General features: G+C 37.4%; 1 protein-coding gene across 7 annotated transcripts in view; it reads left to right on the top strand.

Moving 5' to 3' along the window:
* The window catches only part of sdk2b (sidekick cell adhesion molecule 2b), a 396,614-nt gene extending 385,130 nt beyond the window's left edge, over nucleotides 1-11,484 (top strand). For 4 of the 7 annotated variants that reach the window (XM_067429560.1, XM_067429556.1, XM_067429557.1 and 1 more), the window contains 2 exons: nucleotides 7,782-7,838; nucleotides 8,878-11,484. In XM_067429560.1, coding sequence (XP_067285661.1) covers nucleotides 7,782-7,838; nucleotides 8,878-9,285 — 465 coding nt within the window. In that variant the 3' untranslated portion in view covers nucleotides 9,286-11,484. The remainder of the gene's footprint in view (nucleotides 1-7,781; nucleotides 7,839-8,877) is intronic. The other 3 variants (XM_067429561.1, XM_067429559.1, XM_067429558.1) reach the window with 1 other exon arrangement.
* Nucleotides 11,485-12,534: the final 1,050 nt, after the last annotated feature.

Here is a 12,534-nt window from a genome sequence, read left to right as displayed (position 1 = left end):
TTCACTTTTGCAGTTTATTTATAATAAATATTTGTAATAAAGTATGTAATTATTTTTACATTGGCTGGGATTCAGAATAGTTTGCACTCTAAATTAAATGTTTTTGTATTATAAAATTAGTGGAGACTTTTAACTTTAATTATTGCCAACCCAAAACCCCTTTTTTTTTTTTTCTGTTATTCTTATAAAAAATAAAAAAAAAATTCCCCCTACCGAAATAGTTTATGGGTTCTATTTTAATGATAACACATGCTGCGGGTGCACTTACACCGCGTCCGAATCCACTTTTGCTAGTCAAAGGGAAAAAAAACACAAAAAAAACAGTTGGTACGCCAGGCACATGGTCCTAAATGGTTGTACCTAGACTTTCAAAGACTCATGGGTGTGTTTTGCCGTAACATGCAATGAACCAATCAGAGTCTCATCTCCCATTCCCTTTAAAAGCCAGTTGTGCTCGCACCATGTCGCATTCGCTATTTACATTATAGAAATTGCGAGCGGAAAGACTGAACACTTCTCCAGAGAGGAATCTTTTTATTTTTTTATATTTAAAATTATTTGTGTGCTGTTGCGCGTCCCTGGGTGTGTAATAAGCAGAGTGTACACGCGTTATGCACCCCCCTACAGGTAAATATTACTAACACGCCCTTTAAATAACACAAAAAAAATACTGCGCTATTGACTTTAGACCAGGTTTTTGTTGGTCAATGGCACAGTTTTTCTTTTTCAGTCAGTCTCATTCGTTGTTGTGTCAACTTCACCGATGGATTGGGATCCCAATCTGTCAAAGTGTAACCGATGCGATTTCAGTTGCTTCAAAATAGCAACACGCCAACAATGCGTCTCTGAACACACCTCGTTTTCAGATCAGCACGTCCATGAGCGAACAGAGGGACGCGAGTGCATTTGCTATGCACTGGATGTGCAAATGATAACTGTGTCACATTGCACCACGTGTATGATAGGGCCCTATATCCCTAAGGATTTTTAACGCCATAGTTGTATGAATGGGTGAATGTGAGGCAAGATGTAAGGCGCTTTGCATGGCCATGGGTCTGTTGAAAGCGCTATATAAATGCAGTCCATTTACCATTTAAAGCAACATGGGGTTGTTTTTTTCTTTCGTTGTTTTTTATGCACTGTCACCATTAATCCCCAAAGCACATCATGTCAAACAAAATCCTAAAACTCATCATCTCCTCCTCACCCATCACTAACACTTCCTGCCACCACCTTCCAGACCACTGGCATCCGGCCACCTTTGACTCGTGGTCGGGAACAGACCGTCTCCTGTTCCCCCTCTGCTCCTGCTATCATCGGGATCAGGCCGAGTGAGGAGAGAGGCTGGAATCTCGCTTTGAACTTTTATTGAGCGGATAACTCCAGGCTATTGCAGAACCATTGAGCTGTCTCCAAAAGAGCCCGAGCCACCGCAGAGATGTATAATACGGACATTGTTCAGGAACTCTTAAAGACGGCTTGAATTCAGATGGCAACAAAACAAGCCTGAGCACCACTACCTGAGCCAGTTCTGCCTTTAAATTAACACATGGACGCTGAATGAGATGTTGTACAGGTGTAATTTTGTCTAGTCGTTTGAGTCAAAAGGCTTTTTAAACCAGATTTTGAGCTGCGTTTGTTTTTTTCTTGGAAACGCTGGCGCTACGGCTGCTAACAGCAGGGATTGTTAGGGCCGTCTTCCATGTCAAAGCATCTTTGTTTTAATTGGCTCTCTGATGATCATCCCAGCATCACATCATCAACACTGAGAATCTTCCCAGAGAGGCCCGAAATAGCTCTTGAAAGTTCTTTCTCATGGAAAGTTTTCGCTTCTAATCCGTCACTCTTTACAGCTGGGCCGTATATCAAGTATTAGTACTGGCAGTATTTAAAATAAGCTACTTTTATTTCAATGTGTTTTTTTATTGCAGTTATGAAATTGATTTATATCTTTAAATGGAAAAAAATATTTTTACCAAAAATGTATTTACCAAAAAAACAAAACAAAAAAAAACTGTATGGAAATCATACCTTGGTGTTAAGTAGATTTTGACTGTATTTTACTTCTTGCAGTTTAAACATAACATATCGTTTTAACTTCTTGGTTACAGGTGCTCTTTGTAAATGATGGTTAGTCTGATATCATCATTTTAACATATCAACATATCCTCAGAGCAAATACATAAATATTGAGATATGAATTAAACAGTGTGTTAAAAATACACTATCTTTTTAAAAAATGGGGTTATTACGACTGTTTTTACATTTTTAAAATAAGAATTTTTATGCTCACCCAGGCTGCATTTATTTGATAAAAAGTACAGTAAAGAAAAATGATTTTCTGTGATGCATTTATTTTAAGCATCATTACTCCATTCTTCAGTTACTTGATCCGTTAGAAATCATTCTAATATGCTGATTTAGTGCTCTAGAAACATTTATTGTAAAATAATTCACTTTTTTTTTTTTTTTTTTAAGTCAGACTTCTTTGATGAAAAGAAAGTTCAATAGAACAATATTTATTTGCAATAGAAATCTTTTGTAACATTATAAGGGCCCTAAGATTATATTTACTAAACGTCAAGTTAGTGCAATTACAAAAAAGGGGAACGGGAGTGTAAACTTCTGCACGTCATCTGCTGACGATGTGCAAATTAAAGACGCAGCCAGACCATTTCCATAGTGACCAACACAATAAGAGCAGCCCAAATTAGCATCTGGTTTAAGACATTCTTTTTTGGGCGGTAAATAATGCCTCAAATACCGGTAAATTGACGAGTGCAAACCTTAGTTAAATCTCCTTGTGTGATTCATTTAAATACTCTCCTCCCATAAATGTTGTGTCTGAAAGGGAAACTCCTACAAATGCGTTTTTCACTGCATGTCTTTAGTAAATCCTGATGGTAGTTTTTTAATGCCAAATTAAGAGGGTTTGCATGGTGCAAGCTGTTACTAAATCTGCACTTAAATGTCTTGACTGTCACTTTTAAACAATTTAAAGCGCCTTTACTTTTGAGCAGTAGTGTATAAAGATATAATTTTTGGCGCCCAGCCCTAATGCAAGTGTGCCTTTGTCTGTCAGATTTTTTTCCGCTGTGCTTAATATTCTAATGGATCTGTGGAATGCGAGACTTAGACACTTACATGCTCCTCCCCCTCAGTTAATCCATATCTGTGCCACAATAGGATTTCTCCCTCTCTCGTTCTCTGTCTGTCTTTGTAGAGATATGAGGGAGATTGGGTTTATTTTGGTGGTCACATTGGCCTTGAAACCAAAATTGTTGAGGCTTTTTGAGCAGATTGGACAAAAACATTGCACATGTAATGCCTCTTTAGTGATGCATTAGCACTGACATCTATTGCAGTAAGAAAACAACCCATAATCCAGTGTAAAACGCATTTAAACTACATAAATTTCTCTCACCGCTATCACTAGGTCAGGATTTGTGTCTCTCTCTAAATGTAGGTCCACAGAGCAAGTGAAGTTTCATACATTTTAAAGAGATTTCTGTAGGGTAGGGTGATACTCAAAACTAGGATTTTCCGGGTGGGAACAGCAGCTTGCCCCACTTTCTCTCTCTGCAGGAGACAAAGCATACGTGCCAAACAACAAGTTCCAGTAAGATCAGATCCTCCCATATGAGGATTCTTTAACCAGTCCCATTTTATTGTATTATTATTTTGAATATCTTGGCATATTGTTTTAGAATTTGTTGTACTCTACACAAGATCTTACATTGACCATGTCCTTTAGAAATGTGTTATATTTTTTATTAGTGATACTATTGCTCATATTTACGGTGAACAAATAAAAATAAAGAATTAAGCTATAAACATCCATGAAGCAATATTCCATATTTATTGATTTATAGTTGTGTTATTATCATTTTTTAGGAATTTTAAATAAAATTAGTGACATCCCTTTGACATTTCTCATCATTAGAATATTCACATTATAAAAAAATTATTGTAATATTAAATTGTGCGACTGTTTTTGATCTACTTTCTTTAGTTATTTCTTTTTCCATTTATTAAATGTGCAATTTCTTCATGGCAGTGTGTATGTACATAACATCTAGAGATTGTGTCTATATTTTTATAGACACATAAGCTGTATCATGCATATCTAAAAGAAACCAACACGCATACTGTATGACATGACAACAACACAATGTAAGGCATTTACGTACAGCCAAAGCCATTTAAAACTCCATCTTTCTCTTTATTTCTTGCATTAATCCCCTGAATGTTGCGATTTCCAGTGTGTGTGGGCATGTTTTTGTGACATATGAGGACACAAATGTTTATAACGACATGGGTATGACACAGGTATGACAAGGAGAGGGTGAAATATGAGGACATTGGCCATGTCCCCACTTTTCAAAATGCTTATAAATCATACAGGATGAGTTTTTTTTAGAAAGTAAAATGAAAAATGTGTCCTGTGATGGGTAGGTTTAGGGGCAGGGGCAGTGTAGGGGGATAGAAAATACGGTTTGTGCAGTATAAAAACCATTACACCTATGGAATGTCCCCATATGTCACAAAAACAAATGTGTGTGTGTGTGTGTGTGTGTGTGTGTGTGTGTGTGTGTGTGTGTGTGTGTGTGTGTGTGTGTGTGTGTGTGTGTGTGTGTGTGTGTGTGTGTGTGTGTGTGTGTGTGTGTGTGTGTGTGTGTGTGTGTGTGTGTTGGGTTAGTTTTGTGGGGGGTTTTAACACAACAAAACTCTCTTTACAATGTTCTAGTCACATGTAAAATCACCAGCTGAATTGGCATTAAGTTTCAACTGGATTTTCCCTCCAGGTGCCCTTTACAGTGCTCATATTATGGCTGAAGTGCTCTGATTTAATTATTTTATTTAACTGGATTTTCTGTGGTATTTCAGTTTCCTGCTGTGTGTAATATATAACACCGTATTGTTGGTTATATTTCAAACAAGCTTGAAAATAGTATTGATGTGGATCATCTGGATTGAGGAGAAAGAATAACAGAGGAGTGGATGAATGCAAACAAACATTTTTGGAGGAGAGAACAGCTGTCTCATCCTCCATGTGTCAGCGGGGGGAGGGCAGGGCTGGGTCACGACGCACTGTGTCAACCGACATGTTTTGATGACCACACACACACGCGCACACACACCGTGTCAGCATGTAGCTTCAGTTTCTGAGCTTGGCTTCGTTGTGAGGTCACGCTGAACAGAAAAAGCTTTCAAAGCTGAATTACAGGGTGTTTTGTTTGCTGCTTATTGAGTTGTTGAATTTGGTGGTATGACTGGAATGTCCCTCATTAAAACACTGCAGTCTTTTAAAAGGCTGAAATCAGCACATGCTCAATAATAGACATTTTTGAGGCATGATAATGTCATTTAATGCTTTAAAAATATATTTTGGCCCTATATATATATATATATATATATAGGGCCAAAATATATTTTTAAAGCATTAAATGACATTATCATGCCTCAAAAATGTCTATTATTGAGCATGTGCTGATTTCATATATCATTATATATATATATAAAATATATATGTGCACACACATATATGCCGATCAGGCATAACAAACAAGTACAACACACACCATCTACGCAATGTAAAAGAAAACCAGGCCACCTTCTTCCATTGCTCCATGGTCCAGTTCTGATGCTCACATGCACACTGTTGGCATGTTCGCCAGTAGACAGGGTTCAGCATCTGCACCCTGACTGGTCTGCTATGCAGCCCCATATACAACAAACTGTGTATTCTGACACCTTTCTATCAGAACCAGCATTAACTTCTTGAGAAATTTGAGCTACAGTAGCTTGACTGTTTGATCGGACCGCACACACATCAATGAGCCTTGGCCACCCATGACCCTGTCGCCGGTTCATGACTGTTCCTTCCTTGGACCACTTTTGATAGATACTGACCACTGCAGACCGGGAACACCCCACAAGAGCTGCAGTTTAGGAGATGCTCTGACGTCTAGCCATTACAATTTGGCCCTTATCAAACTCACTCAAATCCTTATACTTGCCCATTTTGGCCTGCTTCTAACACATCAACTTTGAGGAAATGTGTTCACAAAATGTTCACTTGGTACCTAATATATCTCACCCACTAACAGGTGCCGTGATGTCTTCATATAATCAGTGTTATTCAGTTCATAATCTCATAATGCCTGATCGGAATGAAACATTGTCACAATAAATGCAATAAATAATGAAATATAATATAATATAATGTATTATTTATTTTGAACTTTAATAATATATTATTTAAAATCATCCTCGTTTCCGTGATATAACATGGCTAAACAGAAGATAGGAAGACAGAAAGTCAGCAGGTATTTAGGAATGCAATGGAATCCGCAGCTCTTATTTGAGGGCGATGTGAGGCTGGTTTGGGGGGAAACGCTTTCCTCTCTGGAATTTGAACAGAGGCATGTGTGACACATATGTGTGTGCATGTTACAATAATGATGGGCTGAAGAGATCTGTGCATTGTTAGTCTTTTCACTACATCACACAAAGACAAGAGGAAATGTTGAACCGTTGCCAAAAATATTTCTTTAATATAGTGATCTTAGGTCTTAGCATCTCTGTGTGTTGTGTAGAGTCGTAATACAAGAACATTCTGGCGATTTGACTTACTGTTTATTTTCATTCATTTCACATTGTTGCAACAGTAAATACCTCAAATGACTGTTGCTCTCAGAAAGGGTGAACTACTCACTACTCCTAGTGTGTGTGCACTAACTTGGATGGGTTACAAATTCAAAGTATAGGTTACCATACTTCACGTCATGTCACTTGTCACGTTTATGTTAGTAACAGGCTTGAATGCTGTGTCAAACAATGAAGCCAGAGTCTAGCTATTCAGAAAGTTCAGAATCAACCCATAAAAGCAGCATTTGGAAATTTCCTCCCTGATTAAATTCCTGATGAAGGGAGTGTGGAAAGTGGTGGTGAGGATAGACAAGTCTTCTTAAGAGAATATGCAAACACTAAAAGCCTTAGCTTTGATGGTTCTTCTCTCCTTCTCCAGTTGGCACTTGGTTGGTACTTTAGGATACATCTGAACTCCATCAGCCATATCTAGAAGTGTGAGCCAGATATGTCAGAATGAGAAGAGGGAAGGTGTTGTAATAAATATGGTGGTGGAAGAGCGATTGATGGAGAGCAGATCTTCATACAGTTGTCCATTGTTCTAGTGCAGAGTGCTATCTCAGCAAAGAGTGTAGGAGGCCGCCATGAGGAACATAGTCAGTGTTGATCCAGGAGATGCATTAGTGTCAGAGAAAGTGTTGAGAAGTTCTCGTGGCCCACATTACCCTTACAAAAAAGTATCATGGTACTAGCCTGCTGATATACTGTAATGGCATGGTATTCTTTTAATTTCCTAATAAGGTCCAAATGTCTTGAAAAAAATGTCCCCTTCGTTTTTGTGATTTAGAAAAAATTAAAACAAAAAGGTTAAGGCGTAAAATAAGAAGAATACGTATTTAAAGGATTAGTTCACCCAAAAAGGAAATGTATCATTAATGACTCACCCTAATGTCGTTTCACACCCGTTCATCTTCAGAACACAGTTATTACTTAATTTAATGTTTAATTCAAATTGCTACGGTGATAATACAGGTTTGTTATCAAATAAATTGTATTAATTTATCTGTTATTACAGTACTTTTTTGTAAGGGTAATGCACCATTTGAAAAGGAGAAGCTGTTTGCCCCATGAAATATGACGTAGGGCCCATACTGCACTGCTTTAAACCCCATGTCTCTGTTTACCTCTAGGAGGCGCTTGTTTTCTCCTTTAAGACTGGGGGCCTCCATACTCTTCCAACTCAATGGGTGAGGACATGCATTGTGCATTGATTGACAGGAAGTCGCTTCCTAGTGCTTGTCCATTCCTATCCTCTTCATTAGTTTCCTTTCCATTCGATTCCACCACATGGATATATGACCCCTAAACACAGTGTGTGATTGGTACCAGAGGGTATAGTGGTAGTCATTTTTTGGTTTGACTTTTCTTACTTTTCTGGGCCATTTTGACAGATTAAACAATAAGGTATGTGGTCTATTGCATTTCACTACTACTTTCCAGAGTAAATAAGTGTAGTACAGTAGATTTATTTATTGGATATTGTTCATTTAATCAGGTTTACTGTCAAGTCTGTAGTCTCTTTGAGAACAATAAGAAAAAAACACTCACAACACAGTGTTACTTGACAAGTCCATAAAATATTTTACTGAATATCGACATGGTAAATGTAAGTTGTTGCTTTTTTACTTAGATGCTATAATGATCAGTGTAAATCAAATATTTTGTGATCGCTTGATTGATTGAGTTAATAACTCAAAACAATCATTTTCTGCAAACTCACACTTAATCTTTATTCGAAGTGAATATTGTATTGTATCACATTGTATGTAATGATCTTAAGATTAACTACACACATGTGAAATGCTATGAATTGTATGATTATTTCATTTTTAATTCTGTTCTATAATACAACTACCAAACGTTTGGGGTCAGTAAGATTTTGTATGTTATTCAAAGAATGTTGCATTAAAATACAAAAAGATTATTTGATGAATAAAAAGTTCAAAAGATCAGCATTTATTTGCAATAGATATCTTTTGTAGCGTTAAAAATGTCTTCACTGTCACTTTTGATCAATTGAATGCATCCTTGCTGAATAAAAGTATTAGCATGACTGACTATGTGCAACACATCTGTCAAAATGACAAATAATAATTATTTCTAGTGCAACCTCTGGTTCTGGATTGAACATGGATACCTCCTCAAGTCATCTCCCTCCTTAAAAACTGAGATTGTGGAAGTGATTCTGTCTCCATTACTCATTCTTTCCCTCTTTCTCCACCCCAGGGTAGCGACAGCGAATACGAGGTGGACCCCAACCGGCAGAAGACCCATTCGTTTGTCAACCACTACATCAGCGACCCTACCTACTACAACTCCTGGCGCAGGCAGCAGAAGGGCATCTCCCGAGCGCAGGCCTACAACTACACTGAGTCTGAGTCCGGAGAGCCCGAACACTGCGCCCCTCCGCCCCCTCTGCCCCCTCTACCCCCGTTCCCTCCACAGCTCAGTTCCCCTACGCCCCAAAGCCAGTCCCAGACTGGCAGCCTTTTCAGACCGAAGGGCAGCCGGACTCCCACTCCATCCCAGCAGAGCTCCAACCCACCCAGTCAGCACGGCACACTTTACCGGCCCCCAAGCAGCTTGGCCCCAGGCTCCCGGGCCCCCATCGCCGGCTTCTCCTCCTTTGTTTGACAGAATGAAGATATCGGTACATGGAAATACAAAACGATGGGGGGATCTCTTGTTTTCCCGAACGGCAGGTCAAACTCACGTCTATAGAAGAAGAACAACAAACGTCAGCCCTGGATCTGTTGTGCTTTACTTGTCATTGCAAGCTGCTTTTTATTTTTGTATTCTTTCTTTGATCACAGTTTATTTTATTTCGTTTGAGTTTTTGTTTTCTTTATCTGCTTGTGTGTGTGTTCTGTGTGTTTCACTTACAATGAAAGACAATCACTTGGAAAGACACGTAAACGCATCGGTGAGCTTCGTTTGTTTAGGTTTGGGTTTTTTGTGCTGCTTGAACAAACTGCATGACTTTTTTTTTGTTCAAACCATTATTTTCATTTGCTTTTTGTTATAGGTTCTTTTGTTTTATTGAGTTCCACAAAAGAATACAACACAAACATTAAGTTATAAATGCTGGACAGAAGCAACAACACATGAAAAAGAAAAAAAAAAGGCTATGGAGAAGATCTCAGCACTTGGACCACCAGCGGTGACTAACATAAAGAAAAACGCTAAATGGTGTTGTTGTTTTTTTTACTGTGGTATTCTTGTTCTTACACAGATGACAAAGTACTGTGGTGATTATGAGAGGTTGAAGTTCATTTAACTAGAGACTATGATCTGATAAAGACCCGTCTGCACCTAGCACATGTTTGAGTATCATGTTTGAGCATCATTTATTGATGTCACAGGTCAGTTTTCAGCAGTGTTCTAAAAAAGGCCAAAGGTCAAATTAAGTGCTTAATGCTAATCTGTGTTTTGAATGTTTTTTTTTTGTTTGTTTTTTTCCAGATGTGAAATGTAGATTGTGTTCATAAAAGCTGAAGACTGGAGCACGAGTATATTTGCCACGTGAAACTGGTAGATGAAAGGCCAAATATGTAAGAGTCTGATTTACTACAATATTATTATACTATTGCTCTGGATTCAGAGGATTCATGTCAGCAGCCGGTGTGTATGTGTGTGTACGCGGTGGGCGGGGTCATTTGTTGCTCCTTTTGATTTGACTCTATGATGTCACCCTGAGCTTCAGGTTGCACTTCCGTCATGCAAACGGTAACATCAGAGACAAACGTAAAATAAACAGCAGCGGATATGGAATATTTGCCAGCATCTCGGACGGAGCTGGATGTCAAACTTACCCGTTCAAGAATTCATGTTCACACACCTCAGAGTTTCACTTTACATGACTCTGCCAGGGATGTCATCTTCGCCGTTCACATAGATCATCTGGCAAGACGTAACGTCATAGAAGCGGATGACATTTTCAAAGATTGTGCAACCAAGCAAATGTATTGTAGGCTACCTGTGAACTTCGGACCATGGATTTTTCACCACTTCGCTTTCGGCGCGGCTATTCAAAGTCACTGAAGATAAAAGAAAATGGACTAAGGGACCCAACATGACGCCAGCAGAGAACTAAACGGCACTTGCACAGCTTACTTGTGAGGTTTAACGATGTTGTTTGCTTTTTCTTTTCCGTGAAGTGATTTTACTGTCTGTATAAACAAGGTCGATCACATGCTCAGTCTGCCTGAACACAGTATATTCCTAAATAAATTATGTTTTCTGCAAAAGTTATTGGTTTGAACATTGAAAATAGGCATCTCTGAAAATGGAGAATTCAGGGGTCTTGAGTGACTGACGTAGAAATGGAAGTGTGCAATGCTAAGTGAAAGTGTCCTTAAAATAATATTATTTTAGCTGGAACTACGCCTTAACCAGGAGCGACTGAAGAAAACCAGTGATTTAAAGGTTCCTCCTCCATATAGATCATATAGAGTTTTTGACCTGAATTTCACTTTTATCTTTGCTAGCCAGCTTGTAAACCAACAAGGCCATATGAAGCTCAACCAGCATAACGTTTCCATTGAAATCTGTTGGCGACACCACCATACTAACATCCACACTGCACTGTAAACCCTAATGCTTAAAGTATGTAATTGGTTTGAGTAAAGCCAACTCAAATTCAATCAAATGAACTTGTATGAGTATATACACTTTATTTTTCTTTTAATTTAGACAAACCTAAATTGAACTGAAACTGTGGTGGGATTTCAATTTCCCAGTATGCTTTGCCATGACACTCAAAAGGAAGAGTAAATACTAAAATTAAGTGTTATAAAATGTTTTTATTTTGTTTATGCAAGTTTAATGTTAAATTGGAGATTAAGTAGTATTTCATGCTTTTTTTGTATGTTGGTTTAGAAAAGTGTATGTGCTTTTTGTGTTACCATTATGGTGCTAAGTGGAGCATGAGCTTAGCTTGAGAACAGATGTACAATATGTTAAATGTTCTATATTGCTGTTCACATTCAGCAAGTGCTATGCTAATGCTAATGCTATCAGTGCATTGTGCTACCAATTAGCAAGGAAGCATTTATTGAATTAGCTAGTTAAAACTAGCCACATTTCCACTACTTAAAATATTTAAGTTGATACATTTACTCAATATTTGAAGTTATTCAATTAAAATGTATAAGTACAAAATAAAAATCTACAAGTTATGCTTACTTAAACATTACATTTCTTAATTAAAAAGTATGTATAACTGATTGCTTAATTATTATTATTATTATTTTAGTTTTGCCAATTTATTCAGGTTAACAGTGTTTAAAAAAACTGATTAGGTGACTTAACATAAAAACAGCGAGGAAAACGCTTACCTTAAAATAATTAAGTAAATAAACTTTATGTGTAATTGAAAAAATTAAGTTAGTGTCAAGTACATATCTTTTTTTTTTTTTTTTTTGCTTGTTTCAATTATATATGGTGTATTACTTAATACTTTAAGGCAATGGTTTTCCCTCACTTAATTTATAAGTTAGGTCACTGATCACATTTAATAGTGCACAGTGCAACATATGCATTTTCATTCCAGTTGGGATATAACTGTATATGCTTAGATATGCTCTGATTGGTTGTGAATATGTTGTGTTGTCGGTTTCATCGTATAGGCACATTTTTAACCGGAATTTGGTTGCTCCTGGTTAAGACATTTTTAGAAATGACTTCAATCGGATGAGGTGGACCTTACAAAAAAAAAATAATAATAATAATTTCCAGGGGCTTAAAGAGATGGTTCACCCAAAAACATTTACATTTACAAGTTGTTCCAAACCTGTATGAGTTTATTTCATCCGTTGAACACAAAAGAAGATATTTAAAGGTTTAAGTTTATTTTTTACCAAAAATGAAAATTCAGTCATCAAT

The sequence above is a fragment of the Pseudorasbora parva genome, chromosome 21, assembly GCF_024679245.1.
Source record: "Pseudorasbora parva isolate DD20220531a chromosome 21, ASM2467924v1, whole genome shotgun sequence".
Taxonomy (NCBI): domain Eukaryota; kingdom Metazoa; phylum Chordata; class Actinopteri; order Cypriniformes; family Gobionidae; genus Pseudorasbora; species Pseudorasbora parva.
The sequence above is the reverse complement of the archived record's forward strand: the minus strand, read 5'-3'. Positions and strand labels throughout refer to the sequence as shown.